The sequence below is a fragment of the Strongyloides ratti genome (genome assembly GCF_001040885.1).
Source record: "Strongyloides ratti genome assembly S_ratti_ED321, chromosome : 2".
In the NCBI taxonomy this organism is placed as follows: Eukaryota; Metazoa; Nematoda; class Chromadorea; order Rhabditida; family Strongyloididae; genus Strongyloides; species Strongyloides ratti.
Genome location: NC_037308.1, coordinates 13,677,769 through 13,697,847, shown reverse-complemented (window position 1 = coordinate 13,697,847; position 20,079 = coordinate 13,677,769). Strand labels below are relative to the sequence as shown.

Below are 20,079 nucleotides of genomic sequence, written 5' to 3'. Positions count from 1 at the left end.
TGTTTTGTCTAGATAGTCTTTTTACATATGTTAAAATATAATTAAAATTACATAACAAACTTGAAAAAAATTATTAATTACAATTAAGTATTTGATAATATTCAACACATATATTGTCAGGAATGATTGAAAAAAAAAATACAGGATTGAAAAATAAAAGCGCGTGATGAAGCTTAAAAGGTGAATTAAAATAATAATGAGTAACTGAGAACAGGTTATTTGGAAAAATAAATTTTAAAACTTAGGTTACTTTATATTTAACAATTAATGCCTTGCTTTTTATTATCATTTTTAAATATCAATTGAATAAAAAAAGGATAGTATTAAAAATTATTGTATATAATATAATATATATATGCATGAATGCCTTGTATACTCTTGATTTTTTACTTGTTTATTTTTACTATGAGTTTTTCATGATTGTAACATTTAAACCAAGGAGAAAATCATATAAAAACTAGTCTTGATAAACTAATTCAAATTAAATATATAAAGATACTTAGTATTATATTAAATAACCTCAGTTCAAGGCACTTTCCTCAGGGTCACATGTAACATATTAAATTTATCAAAAGATAGGCATAATTTTTTTTTTTTTTTAAAAAATGCTATATAATATAAAAAGTAAAACAAAAATAAATTTAAAAATGGTTTGTTAGAAAATTTTTAATGACCTTGTTTCAAATAATTTTCGAGATTTGTAATATTCTAAATATAGTGAGACGAAAATTTAAAAACAAGTATATGAAAAAATATTTACACATATACATATAATATATAAGTATAAATGATTAGAAATAAAGTAATTAAATTTTGTAAAAAAATTTTTTAATCTTACCAAGATAATTTAATTGTTAATAGATAGAAGCAAAAATTTTTTTTTTTTTATTAAAATAAGAAATTGCACTTTATAAAATTTATATTTAAATATTTCTTATAAAACTAGGTGTCTTCTTGATATAATATACATGAAAATAATATTGATGAAGGTAAATAAAACATTATTTTATTAGTAAAGTCTGTACTATTGTACAATAAATATTACTTCCTCTTTTTAAAACTAGTGAAATATTTGTTGTAGCATAAAACACATTTAAGGTTAATTTTTAGAATAAAAGTAAATATGATAAAATAAGCATGAGAAATTAAGATATACTAGAAACGTCATTTTTTTCTTTGATTCTTTATAATAAAATTAAAATAGAAAAATTATCTAGTATATATGTTATATAAAAAAAAAGTACTCTTTTATATTACCTCATGATAAAAAATAACTAATATTTACATAATGATAAGCTTTAAAAAAGATAAAACGGAAGTAGATTATTAGTAGAGTTATTTATAAATATATAAAACTTTTTTAATTTTTAATAATAAAATATAAAAATTAATTACATAATTTAAATGGTAAAAAATAATAATAATATCTGGTACTCCGTTCTACTAAAGAATTAATACTAAATTTTGATAAGAAACATTTAATGACAGGTTAAATTCCATAATACAACTTTCAGAATTTTATCACTTCTTTAATTTATCATCACGTTTTATTACTTAATAATAACAGTCAACTGGAGCATCAGATATATATATATATATATATACATATATATTTATATATATATATATTGTTAAAGATTTTTCTTTATAATAACGAGATACTCTTTCAAGAATAAAGCGGAAAAGTTTATTAACTTTGTCAATGAAATTTTAAGAATCTTAAAGTAAAAACCTGTTCTATTTAAGATCGGAGGTTACAGGTTAAATTATATTATTTGCAATGTTATATTGAGTAAAAGAAGAAAAGTACTCGTGAAAGCTTAAATATAAATATTAATATATTTAATAAAGAAAAACTATTTAAAAAAAAGACAGTGAAAAGATATCCGTGAATGAAGAATTGATGATAAATATATATATATATATATATATATATGTATATATAATATTATGCAATTATGACAATATTAATTTTGATTGCAAAAATTGGTACACCTATTTAATGATAAGAAAACAATGTGATTCTATAAAAGACATATATTTTAAGGATTATTAGCTTTTATAATTATTTACCACGCTTCAAATGGCCTCATAAAATTATTTTGATATGATCATAATACAACTTATCATAATGATAAAAGCCTTAAGGTTAAAGTCAAAAAAATAAATTTTTTTACTCCATTAAAGATAAATGATACATAAATAGGAAGTAGAAAAATTATAATTAATATTGAATCATATTTATTATTATAAACAAAAAAAAAATTTTTTTTAATGAAAGATAGACATATAATAAAAACTATATAATGATTAAAATAAATATTAAGATAATATAGGTAAAAAATATGATTGATATTTAAAAGTACAAGAATAAGGTACAAAGTTAAAATTTTTAAAAAATATCAGATTTTTTTTTATTACAATTAAAAATTTATTAAAAGAAATAAGGTGAAAAATAAGTGGAAAATGATTTTCAATAATACAAATTAGGTCATCTTTTTCTAACAATCAAGTTATTAGTTTCAAAGAAAAAAGCTTCAAATACATGATATTTTCTATGTTATTTAAAGTTTGTTTTTTTTTAGAATGAAAATAAAAATGTGAATAGATAATATATGAAACAAATATATAGTTACATGCTTTTTAAACTGTTTGTAACATATTCAAAAATAAATTATTCATTTGACATTAACATTTATCAAAGTATTGTAATGCATGTTTATTAAACCGTAGATTATTATGATAAAATATTAAAAATTAAAATATAAATTTTTGAAAGCTTTTGGTTGTTATCTATTTTTTTTTAAATAAATTTACCTTAAAAAGTTAAGCGAATTAACCTAAAATCACTAAACTATTTAATGCTTAAAAAAAAAAAACTTTTATATCATTAAAAATTGATAATATTAATTAAAAAAAAATTATTGCACTATATAAATTAGTTATATATGTATATATATTATATATTATATATATATGTATCTGATACTGTTGACATTAACCTATTGTATTATTAAACATAGTAAATAAATAAACATCTCCTAAATATATATTTTAAATTTGTGATCCAAATTCGTACCAACCTGCTCCATTGAAATGAAGTTAGAATAGTGAACAAGTTTCTTTAAAAGATTCAATATAATTACTAGATTCTAGGGTATCTTGACATAGCTCTCCATCTCCCTTCAGATTAGGTCAATCTCGTCCTACACCAACCTCTTTTTATTATGAATGTGTCATTGTCATAACAACACCGTTTTAGATATTAATACATATAATTTTATATATTTAATTTTTTCTTTTTTTTTGTAAAAAAAAAAAATAATAAAATAAAAAGTATTTTACGTAATAACCGGTTTTTCAATGTATGATGAACAAGGTAACAGTCAGGGTTAAATGAATTTTATATATAAAACTAATTTCCTCGTCATTTGATTATGTACTCTTGAATTTTTAACACGAATCAAATTTAGCAATCTTAGTTTTCTTTTTACAACAAATGAGCAAAATCAAATTTTATTAATTGAAATATTAAACAAAAATTACAAAATATAAAATTTTTTATTTTTGATAAAATATTATTTATAATATATTTATATAAATATATAGATATAGAAAGCCAAAATTTTTTATCATACATTATAATTAAATTTAGTAGATAAGGAACTGTTAAAAATATAATAATAAATTTTAAACCACATTCTGATTCAAGATTATTATTTTATCAAATATATTTTCTTATTAAATTAAAAAAGCATATGAATTAATAAACTTTGAAAGTAAGATTATTTTATCAAGCAAATTGAATTACACATTTTGTTTTAATGTTTAATATTTATTATATAAAAAATATGATTACAAATATGTTGAATTATTAGGCAATGACAAAATGATTTTTCTTTTTCAATAGTCTAAAATTTTAAACTACAAAAAAATACAAGTTTTTTTTTTTTTTAAAAAATATAATCAATTAATTAAAATAATTTTTTAATTTAAAGTAGTTCAAAATACAATTTACATTTATTTTAAAAACAAATAAAAAAATTTTTCTACTCAATAAAAATCATGAAATTAAATTTTTCAATACATTTATTTTATCAACATACTATTTCCTGAATTTTTATTTTATCAATGTCGTTTAACAGTAATGGAGCGATACATAATTTTTATACAAGTATTGTTAACGTTATGACATCCACAAATGTTAAACAGGTTTATTTTAAAATAAGCCATATTTAGGATATTTTAAAAGAGGTCACAAAACTACGGAAATTTTATTTATTTATTTTTTTTTTTAGTATAATTTCATTTTTCTTTTTTTTAAGTAAATTTTTCTTTTTATTTTATGGTATGTCTGTTAAATGGCATTTTGTGATAAGAAAGATAATTTTCAATGACCTATGATGTAATATGTAGATGGAAATTTCCATTATCAAAATTGATGAAATTTTTAAAGTAAAAAAAAAATTTTTACAATTTATAGAAAAATGTTAATTTTTTTTTGCTATTATATTATATATTTTAAATAAACTGTTTATTCATAAAATAATATATTTTATTATAATAAAAATTTTCTATAAAAATGTTATTTTTTTTTATTACAAAATAAAACATTATATTAATATGTTAAATAGAATAAATTTTGTACAAACTTTAAAATGTGATTTTTATAATAAATGAAAATTATAAACTACATTTAAATAAAAATAAAAATAATAATTAACAATTACTTATTATATTTGATAGTCTTATCATATATTTACTATTTATTTTTACAATAAATTTTTGAAACTATTTTTTTAAAGTTTAATAAAAATTATTATTTGGAAAATAATATTAAAAAGAAATATATATATAAATTAATTATTGTTAATAAATAAATAAAATATTTTATATTTAAATGGTGATACAATATACAAATATAGTTGTTTCCATTTTCAATAAATATAATTAATAATTAAATTCTTTTGATCTTATACCATGAAAACCTTTACTAACAAAATTTGATTTACCACATTGCCATGATAGACGGAATCCTTCATAATTATTTATTACTTTATCTGAAACTTCTTTTGTCTCATAATGTATATAAAATTTTTTTCCTTCTTGTAAATCAAATTTTTGTGTTTCTGTAAATGTACATGGAATATTAATCATTGCAGCATTTGTTGATAGTGTACTATTTTCATTTAAAACTTCTGAATCAGTATGTATTATTGAAAATAATTGATTAATTTCATTTTTACAATTTTTATCTTCTGGATTAATTGGAAGTTTAAGGAATAATAAATTTATACTACATTTACTTCCTCTAGGTGGAATAATAGACCATACACTTTTTGTTGTTTTATTTTGTATAAATGGAAAACCAACATTTGTTATAACACCTTCAGAATCATAATTACTTTCAAATTTATATATAGTATATGTATCAGTTTTAACAGTTCTAACACTAAAATATGTACCAGAATAACCACGAGCATTTGTTGTAGCATCAGATGTAAAATTTAATGATAAAATATCACCACCAGATAAATGTGATGGTGGTACAACATTACCACAAAATATTTTTGTTTCATTTCCTATTTTATCATCAATTTGTAATGAATCATATCTACATTGTGACATTGAACGATATGGTAAATTTAATCCACTTAATCCATGAAGAAATTTTGTTTTATAATTATTATGAAGTGGATTATAAAAAGTAGAAGTTAAAAGAAGTTGTGATGAACCACGTTCAAGTTGAACTTCATCAAATACTAAAAATATTTTATGAGAAGTTTTTAATTTTTCATCTAATATAAAATTTGTTATACATGTTGTATTATGTGAATAAAAATTTGGATAATTTGGTGAAGTAAATCTTCCACTTAATGTATGTTCTTCTTCACTAATAGTAATTGTTCTATTACATGAACCAAGAGTTTTATATTTAAATGCTATAGTTGCTTGATATTGACTTGTTCTAAATGTTGATAATGTTACTTGAACTACTGGTGATAAAGATATAAAAAGTGATGGTTTAATTGTTCCACAATATTTTAAAACTTTTTTATCATCTTCATTCTTAGCACATGCTGGATGTTGACATTCAACAAGACTACCTACATCTCTTATTTCTAAATATTCTTCAGAACAATCTAATGTTATTGCTGGAACATTAAAATCAGTAAACATTATTTCTAATGGTGTTCTTTCTTCACTATATACATACCATTTACAACGTACATGTTTTTGATTATCACGTGTTGGAAGTTGTTTATCTTTATAGGCAAAAATACTCATAGTATCAACAGTTGGTAAAACACCACCACATTCTGGATCAATTGCTACAACCTCAATATCCATTTCTTTTTGTCCTGAATTTTTATAATATGCTAATAATTCAATATTAATTATTCTATTTGTTGTTTTCATAATAATCTCTGATTGATCTGGATAATTTTTAAAATCACAAATTTCTTTAACAATTGTTGATGATTCACCTATTATACCATCATAAATAGTTAAATAATCTTTACATTGTCCTTTTAAATATTTATCTTTAAATTTTTCTAAATTTAATTCATTTATAGTAATTTTAATTATTTTATTTCTTGGTGCTTCTAATTCCCAAACACAATCCATAAAGAAATTATTATTAGTTTTACTTTTATAAATAGGTGCTTTTATTGTTTTAGGATTACTTGTTACATCAATTTTACCACCACAATTTTTATCAGTACCATATGATTGAGTAAATGTTATATCATAACCTTTAAAATGTTTTGATGAATCTGTTTTAAATTTCATTAATAATGAATTATTACTTGATTTGATAACTTTTCTATTTTTAAGTTGTCCACATAATTTTCCCATACTTGTTTTATTATTCATAATTGTACCATCAAAAAATTCAACATAATCAAATTTACATTTTTCTGATGCTTCAACATGAAAATCTCCAATATGTGCATTTATAATATAACCTGGTAATGTTGTAACATTTATTAAACAATTCATATTAGGAAAATATTCTTTTGGATAATTTGGACTAAATAATTCATATATTGAATTTCCATTTTGTTCAATAATATTATCATCCAATGAAACATTAATATTACATTGATTTTGAATAAAACTTATAGAAAATCCTTTATAATGTTTCATTCCTTTTTCATCTTCTTCATATTTTGATGGATGTGATATAAATTTTATACCAACATCTTGATAATGATATATTTTACTTTTATCTTCAATATAATTATATCCACATATTTTTCTTAATGTTTTACCACTACTTATATCAAATATTTCTAATGAATCTGATTTACATTTTAAATTTTGTTTATTATTATCATCATATAAATGAGGATTATTTAAATCTCTATCACCAGAAGGTTCTTTACTTAAATCAACAACATTTACAGAAAGTATTAAACCACCACTATGACCATTAGAACCACGAATTTTACTATTTGATATAACATAATTACATTCAATATTACTTGGATAATATAATGGATAATATGGTGATGTTATTTCACCAAATTCTGCTTCTATTGTACCACCACATACAGCTTCCCAATATATTTCAAAACCTTTACCAGCATATTTATCATTTGTTGTAAAATTTAATCGTAAACCATTTGTTGTTGATATAATTGGTACAGGAACTTTTTTATTACCACATAATTTATGAAATGTATAATGTTTATATTGTGCAATTTCAGAACCACTTAATCTATGTTCAATAGAATGTTCTACATATTCACTAATTAATAATGAATCATTATTACAATCATCAGACTCTTCTATATCAAATCTTTTAAAAGTTAATTTTGTTAAAAATCCTTTTGGTACACTAATATCCCATAAACAATTTAAATTATTTAGATATACATCATCACCAGGTGATGTAATAGTACCATTCATACCATAAATATGATAACCACATTCATTATCTTCTCTAACATATTCATATTGTAATTTAAATCCTTTTTTAAATGTATTATAATTACCAATAAACCATTGTATAATAATAATTTGTCCATTAGATTTAATATTATAAAATTCTTTCATTAATGTATGTTCTTTTTCACTGAAACGATGTAATACAGCATTATCTTCTGTATTACCTTCATAAATATTTAAAAATGCATCACTAACTTGATTTGAGGCACTTTGTAATGTAATATTAAGAATTTTTATTTTAACAATATGATTTTCTGGTGCTTTTAATGTCCAAACACATGATTCAAAATTTTTATTATTATCATTTGTATCTATTGTATTATATGTTGGTGATGTTATATATCCTTTCATATTTTTAACTAAACCACCACATTTTGAAAATATTACAGATAAATTAAATTTTGTATTTTCTTGTCCAAGAAATGTTGAACCTAATTTTGATCTATGACTATTATAAACAAATATATCAAATTCATCTATTGCTACAGCAATATTAAAATTTGTGCTTGTTTTATTAAAATGTGAACATAAATTATATTCCCATTTCATTATAGCAGTTAATGTTGGTTTTAAATTAATATAATTATTTCTTAAATCACAAAATCTATTACTATATGGTCCAACGGCAAAATTTGAAAATTTAAGCATTGTTGTATATGAACCTTCAGGTCTTTTAATATTTAAATGACAATAACTATTTGCTCCACTGGGATAATCTTTATTACTAATTAAATCTAATGGACCAATAACAAGTGATGTATCATTTTTTATTGTATGTAAACATCCATATGGATAATTTTCTTTAGGTACTTTACTATATTTTATTACAAATGGATGTCTTGAAAATGATGTCATATTTTGTTTTTCCATAATTGAAGCTAAACCAAAACTTCTTTTCATTTGATCTTCAAATTTAAGTGTTACTAAATCTGCTGTTGAAACAAAATTAGTTCTACCTTTACAAAACATTGTTTCAGGACCATTATAATAATTATCTTTTGGTGGAAAACCATTATATATTTTAATATCATTATAACATTCCTCTTCTTCAATTTCATTATTATTAGAAAAACCAACAACTGGAAGATTAAATGATTCTTTATTTTTTAAAAATTCTAAAATTATATAATATCTATAATCTAAACCAGCTTTAAATTTCCATTCACATTTTGTACCAGGTATAATAGAATTAGGATATCCTGGTGAATATATTTCACCAACAAAATTATCAATAATACCACCACAATTTTCTTTTACAAGTGAAAATATAAAAGAAAAACCACAACCACCAGTTGAACATAGAAGTGCATTAGGTTTAGATGCCACATGTGTAATATTATAATCAACAAAAATAACATGAGATTTAGATTTTAATGCTGGTTTTTTAGAATACATTTTTGTACAAGTTGGTGGTAATATATAATAACTATTTTCATTATCAATATATGAATCTCTAATACTAACATATCCATTAGAACAATTACTTTTTGGTGATATTAATAATGTTTTAATATCAATTAATATTTGATAATTTTTGGGTGCACGAATTTGCCATATACATTGATGATTTGCCTGATCATAATTAGGATAACGTGGTGAAAATAAAGAAAATTTAATATTTGGTTTTAAATTTATTGTACCACCACAATCAGCAATTGAATATGTAGCATTAAATCCATGTGATGGTATCATTGAATCTGTCTTATAATGAATAAATAAATAATTTGATGTTGAAAAAATTGTTTCTGGACCTTTATTATTACAATATCTTCCAATTAATTTATTTTTTTTAGATGGACCATCAAATATTTGAAGGTAATCATTAACACATTCACCACCTGATGACTCTTCCATATTAAATGTTTCTGGATCAATATTAAATTTAATTCTATGTCCTATTGGTGCACTTATTTTCCAACCACAATTTAAAGAATTAGGAGAATAATTTGGCCATTTAGGTGAAGTTAAAATTTTAGTAGGATTATCTTCATCAATAACTAAATGCATATCACTACATGGATCAACAATTTCACTTATTTTTAAACTAAAACCTTTTTTTGTATTTTCTTCTATACCTGATTTAAAATTTATTTGAATTTTACCATGAACAAAAGTAATATTAGTAAATGATTTTTTACATGTTTCATATTGTAATAATTTAGAATATTCTAAAAATCCTAACATTGTACCATTATCTGGTATTTTACCAGAAATTTTAAGTATATCATTTTTACATGAACCATCATCATTTGTTTTTAAATCAATTTCATTTGGTATTACTTCAATTCTACGAAAACTATCAGTTGAAATTGACCATGAACATGAAATATTAGATGGATATGGATCAGGATAATTTGGTGATAAAAGTGTTCCAACAAAATTACCATTATCAGCTTCAAAAAATTCTTTTGAATCACATAATAATCGATATTCAAGAAGGAATCCTCTTCCTTGTCTACTACGATCAGAAACAAAATATATATTTAATTCAGAATCATCAGTAAGTGTCATTGTTAATTTTTTCATTGATAAAATATCACATACTCTTTTATCTGTATCAGTTTCAAATGGTATTTCTGATGTTTTTGTATAACTATTTTTAGTTACATAAAGATAATCATATCTACAATTTAATGTACTTTCTAAATCAACATATACTAATTTTAATTCAATTCCTCTAAATAGTGGTCTTTTAATTGTCCATTTACATCTTGTATCAGGGGGATAATTTATGCTACCAGTAATTGATGGATTTTTTAATACTTGAACAGTAAAAGATGGATTTAACATACCACCACAATTAAAATCTGTATCAATTTCATTTTTTGTATGATTTAATAAATCAGGTGTTGTATAAAGATATGTCCATGAAAGATGAAATGAAACTTTTGTTTTAGCATATAATCCAATTGTAAATTCATTACCTTTTAATATTAATTCTCTATCATCACCAATATAACCATTTAAATTATATAAAACATGACCACATGTTTCCCAATCTTGATCATCATCACAAATTCCTGACATTATAGTTAATCCTTCACATAATTTACTTGATTTACATTCAATAATATCAGAATTATCACTATTTGGTATATATAATGATTCAATTTTTAATGATATACCTTTTATATTTTGTTCAATAATATTCCATGTATAAATTTTATTTGGTTCCATGTATGATGAACTTTCAATAACATTTCCCTCAACATATCCACCAATTTTAGCATTTTTATTAAATTTAATACTTGTATAAAATTCATTATCATCTTGTAATAAATTATTCATCTTAACTTTATATCTCATCCATAATATATTACCTTCAAATGTTTTACCTATACCTCTACTATTTATATTATCATCATCATTACCACAAAATCTTCCTAAAACATCACCAGATTCATTATATTTTCTTATTTCAAAATAACCATCAATACAATTTTCACTCCATGGTATATTAATATTTTCTATTTGTATTTCAACATTATTACCAAGAGCATTACTATATGTATAAGTACATTCAAAATCTTTACTTTTACTATCAGCTTCCTCTAAACCATTTCCTTTTAATTCACCACCACAAAAATGACTATTAATACCATATTGTAAAATCATATTATTCATTGATTCTTTTGTTATATTATAAATATTTATAATAATTGATCCTTGACATGAAAAACTATACCATCTATTTTCATAATTACTTCTACTAATACTCCATGGTTCTGATATTGTATCAGTTGAACAGGTAAAATTAAACATTGTTGGTTTATCATTTATTGTTGTATTTGTTTTACCTAACCATATTGATGTTAATTTAACTTTTATAATATCAATTTCACCTTCTTTTTCTGGTGGTATTATAATAATAGTACAATTATCATCATAAATATTATTAAAATTATATATTTTTCTTTCTTTTGTTGCAATAAGTTCACCACCACATACAGTAAATGCTTCCATTAATAAACCGATAGGTTTATTATTTTTTTCATTAGATATTAATGCTAAATCAAGACTTGCACCACGAAATTCAACAATACTATTATTATGTATTGTATTTATATATATTGGTTTATCAATATCTGAATATCCACATGTTGTTAAAAATGGATGATATTCTTTTAATAAATAATTATATGTTTTAATAAATAAAAATCCAAATATTCTTAAATTTGAATTTGAACATTCTGTTAAATTATATTTATTTAATTTTTTTATAAATGGTAATTTTACAGTACCCATATTACCACCATTAAATGTTTTAATACGATATCCTACAGAATATCCTGATGGTGAGGTAAATTTCCATTTACAATTAATACCTTTAATATATGGTTTTGGATAATTTATTGTATGAAATGGTATAATTTGATTTGTATTAAGATGTATATCACCACCACAATCACTATCAATATTTGATTGAGTAAATTCTATTAATGCTTTAAACATAATATTATCTTTTTTATCAAATGAATATGTTCCTAATTGAGCATTAATTAAAACAAATAATTCATTTGAATGTGATATATAAGATTTATCATAACTTTTACTACAATATTGTCGTTGTGGTATTCCTGTATTATTATTTGGTCCTGAATAATATGATAATCCATAAAGACATTCACTATCTAATTCATCTTCAGCTCTATTAATTAATATTTTTTCTAAATTAATTTTAATATTATATCCAAATGGTGCTATAATTTTCCATCTACATTCAAATGGTAATCTATTGGTATTTGAAAATAATTCTGGTGTTGTTATATTTGATATCATTATAATAGTATTATTTTCATTTATTATTCCACCACAACCAATAGTTTCATAATATATCCAAAATTTATTATTTGGCATATTATATGTATTATATGATATATCAAGAATATTATTAACTGATTCAAAATTATGTATAATATTTGTATCTGAACAAAAATCATTAAATGTTGAATTATAATTAATATCATTTCTATTTTCCATATATTTAATTTGATAATCACCAATTTTAAGCCAATTATCATTACATTTATTAATATTTATATGTTTAGATGATTCATAAATATCAAATTCAATAATTTTTACACGTATTCTATTACCTTTACCAACATTTATTCTCCAATTACATGATATATGTTCATTTACATTATAACCATATCCAGGATTTTGTATATGTCCAGTAAAATCATTTAATAATACACCTTTACAATGTGTTGTATATTCACCAAGAAAACCATAAATACTATCTCTTGTACCATGTTGATTTTGTTTATATTTTATTATCATATCATTACCTTCACTTATTATAGAAGAAAGTTGATCTTCTTTATAACAATATGATATTAATTTTTCATATCCTTTTGTATATCCTTCATAAATATCAATACTATTAGACATATATCCATGACAATAATTTTTATCATTAGATATTGGTATTGATAAATCATCCATACTTATAATATTAAATTTTATTTGATTACCTAATGAACCAACAATATGCCATTCACAATCATATGAATGTTTATCTTTTTCAGGAAAATGTGGTGTTGATATACTACCAGATAAACCAGATAATTTACCACCACAACCACCATTATATTGTTCATATGATATTGAAAATTTTGTTTTTTTTGGATTACTAGTAACTAATCTCATGAAAAAAAAATTTGAATGTGTTCTAAGTGATGATACTGAATGACCAGAACAAATTTCAGACATTCCATGTAAACCTTTAAATCCTGGTGAATCAATACCTAAACCATTTCTAACAAATAATATACTATCAATACATGGAATTGTAAAATTATTAAATTTTATTAAAATTCTTTTATTTCTTGGTAATCTTATTGAATAGTCACATTGAAGCCAATTATTATTTATACTACCATCATATTCAATAACACCTGATGGTGAGGTAAAAAGTTTATTACAATTTTCATCAGATGGTATACTTTCATATATTGCTTTAAAACCTATACCTTTTACTGATCTATCAGTTCTAAGAACAATTGTTAATTTATTACTACTTGATACAATTGATGGTGGTAATATTGAACCACAAAATTCACCAATTAATGTACCATGTTCTGTTTCAGTTGTATAATTTTCATATATACCAACAACATCACTATCACAATGATCTTTATCACTTGATGATGCTTCAATATCAAAAGTTTGAAATGTAAGTCTAATAAGTTTATTAATTTCTGTTGATATATGATAAACACAATAAAGATTTTCTAAATAACCATCAGGATAATTTGGACTTGTTATTGTACCATTAATATCTTCAAAAATTCCACCACAACCTAATTCAAATGTTTCATATTCAAAATGGAAACCTTTATTATTTGGTGAACCAGAATTGACATAATTTATTGTTAATGGTCTAGTACCTGAAGTTATTATTTCACCATTTGGTGGTATTAATGGAAATCTTTTACATATATGTTTTTTATTAAATAATTTATTTGATGAATGTGGTCCAGAAAATTTAATATAATCTTGAATACCATCAATTATTTCTGGTGTACCATAACATATATTTATTGGTTGTATTAAATCAAAATCAATAATTTTAATTTTTATTCCTCTTGTTGGTGGTGAATAAATAATATATTTACAATTAATTGGATATGGTGATGAATTTGGATAATTAACAGATCTTATAGTACCATTTTGTAAATAAAAATGTTTTTCACAGGATGATTTATATGATAATAAAAATCCTTTTCCTTTATTAATAGAATCAGAATGAAATTTAATTAATAATGTATTACCAGAATATGAATATGTATGTGATGGTTTAAAATTATTACAATATTGAATACCAGATGATGATAGTGAATTTTCCATTACTTTAAGATAACTATTTGTACAAAAATAATCTTCTTTTTTAACTGGAATATCAAAATCAATTATATTAAGTTTTATAACATGATCTAATAAATATGATAATGGTGTACCAGTTGAATTTAATTTCCATAAACAATCTAAATTACTAAAATAATTATTTGGATAATTTGGTGATTGAATAAATCCCTCAAATTCACCATTTTCATTTGGTAAAATTTCACCACCACAACCAGAAGGTAATTCAGTAATTTTATAAGATAATTTAAAACCAAAATTACATTCTTTTTCACTTATACAATCATCTTTATTATAAATATCTTTTTGATTATCATTAGACCAATAAATTGTTGCATATGGACCTGTTGTTGATACTAAAATTTTATCATTTTCATTACTACAAACTTCATTAACTTTTTGATCACTTGTAATACGATTACCATCAAAAATTTGTAAACTATTTACTGTACAATTTACTCTTTTTTGTGTTATCATTGATACTCTATCAATTTCTATTTGAATATGATGATCAAGATTAACTTCTATATACCAAACACAATGTGTCATATTGATACCCTGTTTAAAATCAATCTCTCCAAATGAATTTTTTAATAAACCACCACATCGTTTTGGTATTGTAAACCAATTAATAAAAAAATCTGATGAAGCATTATTTAATAATGGTGTAAATTCAATTTTAAAACGACTACCACTAAGTATAATTTTACGATTAATAACTGGAACAAGAGAATTTTTAGGTCCTTTACAAAAATTACCAACAATAGGAGCATTTTTTGTTTCACCATCTCTTATTATAATAGCTGATTCATTAATATCACAATCATATCTTTCATCTTCATGATTTGATACTGTATCATTATTTAATAATGTTCTTATATCTAATACTGTTACATTATTTGAACCTGGTATTTTAATATTCCATGAACAATGATCAATACCAACTTTTTCATCCCAAAAAAATAATCTTTCTAAACTTAATTTTCCTGTTTGATTTGATATATCAATATTACAACCTAAAAATGTATCTTCAAATTGGCATTCAGAACCATAATAACCAGGATAACATTCACATATACCATCTTTATCATTAATTATACAATTACCTCTATTATTACAATTATGTTCTAGGCATGCTGTAGGATATTGGCACATATTACCACTATATCCAAATGGGCATATACATGAAAATGAAAACCATCCTGTAGCATAACATGTACCACCATTTTTACATTCTTTATAATTACATGGATTATTAGTATTTGATGAATTACAATCACCATTATATCCTTTATCAGATGATGTACCATCAGGACATGTACATATATAACCATCTAATGCATCAGGTACCTCTGTACATATACTATCATTAGGACATAAATTATTTTTACATTTACTTATTTTTTTACATGTATAACCATCACCTTCATATGATGGTGGACATTCATCACATTTATAACTACCATATGTATTAATACATTTAACTAAAGGATTCTTTGAACAATCATTTAATCTTTCATCTAAACATTCATCAATATCAAGACATATTATACCATTTCCTTGAGTACCTTTTGGGCATCCAGTACATTTAAATGAACCAGGTAAATTAATACATGTAGCACCAGGATAACATGGATTATTTTGACATTCATCAATATCTTCACAATATGGATTATTACTATCATTATGATTTTTAAAACCATATGGACATATACACATATAATTAATACCATTTTTTGGTTGTACTAAATCAACACAATGTCCATGTTCACCACATAATTCTATATCATTATTACATGATGATTTTTGTGATTGACATAATTCACCATGATATGATTCTTTACATTCACAATAAAATCCATTAAGTTTATTAATACATTTACCATCATTTTGGCAACCTCTACTTGTTCCTTCATATAAAAGACATTCATTAACATCTCTATCACAATTTGTTCCCTATAATTAATTTTTTAAAAAAAAAAATTATATAAATAAAAAAGATTAAAAAATAAAAAATAATCACATACAGTCCATGTATCAGGACATAAACAATGATAACCAATATATGTATTAAAACATTGTCCACCATTTAAACAAGGATTACCAATACATCTATCAGTTTTTAAAACTTTTAATAATTCATGTAAATTTGTCTGAAATATAGATAACATTCTAGCTATTCTTTTCATTTGTCTTTGTTTATTATTATTTAATATTGTCATATTTCCTGTAGTTATTGTTAAATTTTTGATAGCAGAGTCAAGACGTAATAATTTTGCTTTCATACTTGTTCCTGAAATTTGATTTCCAATAACATTGCGACGAATAAGGTATACAGCATCAAGTGTTTGTCTCCATTTTTCTGTTAAATTATCTATATCACTCTATAATAAATAGAATTAATTATATTTATTTTTTAATATTTTTATAAATATAAAATATAAGCATTTTTTAATATAAAAGAAATAAAAGATTTCTTTTTTTTTTTTATTTTTCTAAAAATCTTATATTAGCATGTATAATAATTTAATATAATTATTCTTGTGTAATTAAAAAATATATTAAAGTACAATTTAAAAGAAAAATTAAAAGTATAAAAAACATACTTTGTTTGGTAAACTTGTTATATCCATTGACTGGAAAAAAATTCCTGAATCTTTAGAAACATGAAATGATATATTTTTTGATATTCCTGCATGAAATGCCATATTTCCATTAACCATAACTATTCTTGACCTATAAAAATAAAAATGTTATTTTAAATATTTTTAAATTAAATAATTATATATATATTATTTTTTATATATTAATATTTTTAAATAATTAAACTTACATTCTTTCGTCATCATCAAATATATCATTAAATTCACCATGTACGGTAAATATTAAAAATATTAATATACTTGAAAAATTAAAATATTTTTTTCTCATAATATTTTTTTTTTATATAAATAAAATAAATTAAATTTCTGATGAGAAAAATTATATACTTATGAAAGTAATAAAAGTTTTAGTATATTATTTTGAAATTTTAATACTGAATATCATAGAATTTTTTAGTTTATTTTAATTATCAAATTACATAAATTTGTTCTACACTTTTATTAAGTTTTTGTTTATATTCATCAAATTTATTATTATAATATCTACTTTTTGAGGTATAGTTATATGATCAAATTTCATTTGTAATAAACAAAGTGATTTTTTATTTAAAGTTTTATATTACTATTATAAATTAATATCATATTTAATTTTTTTTATATTATTTTAATTTATAGAAAATGTATAGACAATTAATTGTTAATGATGATTCTATTAATAATGAGATAAAAAAAATAATTAATAAAGATAAACATTCTTTAAATGATATTAAAGATAATATTATAAAAGATGATAAAAATGAAAATGAAAAGGATAATAAAAAGGTTGATGTTTTGGACAATTCTAAATTTGTTAATCTTGATGTTAATGATGATGACAATGAAACCCAATTCATTTTCATTTTAAAAGAACAAGAAATTAATAATGGAAGGTTGGTTTTTAATATTATTAATTTGAAGATTTTTTGTTTTAATAGAATGAGACAAATAAATATTAAGAATGGTATTAATGTAGTACTTATAAAATATGAAAATAATTATTATGTTTTAGCATCAAATTGTGCCAATTGTAATAGTCCATTAATAGAAGGTAATATAAAATTTTTCTTTTTTTAATTCTTTTATGTAATTTAAAAAAAAAAATTATTTATTTATAGGTGTTTTATCAAAAAATCGTATTTATTGTGTTCCATATGGTACATGTTATGATATTCGTACAGGATATTTAGAAGAATATCCTGGATTATATTCACAAAATACTTTTAAAACTATTGTTAAAAATGGTAAAATTTTTATAGAAACAAAATTTTATATGTTATCAGTTAATAAAAAAGAAAGACCAATGTATAAATATATATTTAAGATGTCAAATGAAAATACAATTATTATTGGATCAGGAATTGCTGCTGTAACTTGTGCTGAAGTATTAAGACAAAATGGTTATAAAGATTCAATTATTTTATTAACAAAAGATAATACATTACCTTTTGCTAGATTTTTATTATCAACAAATCCAAATATTAGTGATGATGAAATATTATTAAGAGAAAAAACTTTTTATAATGATTATGGTATTGATATTCGTTTAAATACAAAAGTAATTAAAGTTGATGTAACAAGTAAAATAGTATATTGTGATAATGAAAAAAGTTTTGAATATTCTAATCTTGTTATTGCAACAGGAACAGCATTAAAAAAAATTGTTATTCCTGGTTCATTACTTGAAAATGTTTTATATTTTAAAAATCCTGATGATGCAAAATTAATTTATGATAGTTCAAAAAATAAACATGTATCAATTTTAAATTGTACACCAAATATTATAACATTATCAACAATTTTAAAAAAATATGCAAAAAGTATTACAATTTATAATAAAGAAAATATTCTTTTTAAAGAAGGTGGGAAAAGTTTTAATGAAGAACTTATAAAAGTAAATTTTACCATGAAAAATAAAATATATAATTATTTTTATTTTAGTATTTGGAAAATGTTTGCCATATTAATGTAAGATTAAATGATTCAATTAGAATTATTGAAGGTGAAACAAAAGTTAAACATCTAGTTCTTAGTAGTGGGAATTGTGCTGTAAGTAATATAGTTATTCCATATAATGGTGAAATAGCTTGTTCATCATTTATGTTAGGAGCTAAACTTAAAACCACTTCTGATAGTTATATTGAAGTTAATGAAAATATGAAGACAAATATTCCAAATGTTTATGCAATTGGTGATTGTTCATTTTCAGATAAATATAAAAGTAATAGTTTTAGAAATTCTTGGCAATTAGCACAAATTGAAGGAAAAATTTGTGCAATGAATATTTTAAATAAAGAAATGATAAATTTTAATAAAGAAGTACAATTATTTTGGTTTAATATAGAAAATAAGATGGTTGTTTTTGTTCATAAAATTTTTATAAATGATAATGAACCATTATCAAGAGGTTCATTTGAGACAAATGACTTTATTACATATTTTTTTGATAAAAATTTTCTTATTGGTGTAATATGTTTTGGTGATGTTACACCTGCGATTCAAATATTTGCATGTTTTAAAAAGAATATTTGTATAACAAAAGAAGAAGTTCAAATAATGAAAAAAAATAATTGGAGTTATAAATTAATTTAATCTTTTATCAAAACTTATAATATGG

General features: G+C 21.6%; 2 protein-coding genes across 2 annotated transcripts; one reads left to right on the top strand and one right to left on the bottom strand.

Annotated features, from left to right (window-relative positions):
• Nucleotides 1-4,950: 4,950 nt before the first annotated feature.
• SRAE_2000436500 (Cubilin) lies at nucleotides 4,951-17,754 on the bottom strand (the record flags this gene model as incomplete). The annotated part of the gene is made up of 4 exons (XM_024643226.1): nucleotides 4,951-16,779; nucleotides 16,851-17,207; nucleotides 17,430-17,559; nucleotides 17,657-17,754. 4 exons carry the CDS (start codon nucleotides 17,752-17,754, stop codon nucleotides 4,951-4,953), a joined length of 12,414 nt encoding a protein of 4,137 aa, XP_024508917.1.
• A 350-nt stretch (nucleotides 17,755-18,104) lies between these two features.
• On the top strand, nucleotides 18,105-20,054 carry SRAE_2000436400 (Apoptosis-inducing factor 3; the record flags this gene model as incomplete). Its single annotated transcript, XM_024643225.1, has 5 exons — nucleotides 18,105-18,355; nucleotides 18,401-18,426; nucleotides 18,475-18,513; nucleotides 18,581-19,356; nucleotides 19,404-20,054. The coding sequence occupies 5 exons, from the start codon at nucleotides 18,105-18,107 to the stop codon at nucleotides 20,052-20,054; spliced, it is 1,743 nt and encodes a 580-aa protein (XP_024508916.1).
• Nucleotides 20,055-20,079: the final 25 nt, after the last annotated feature.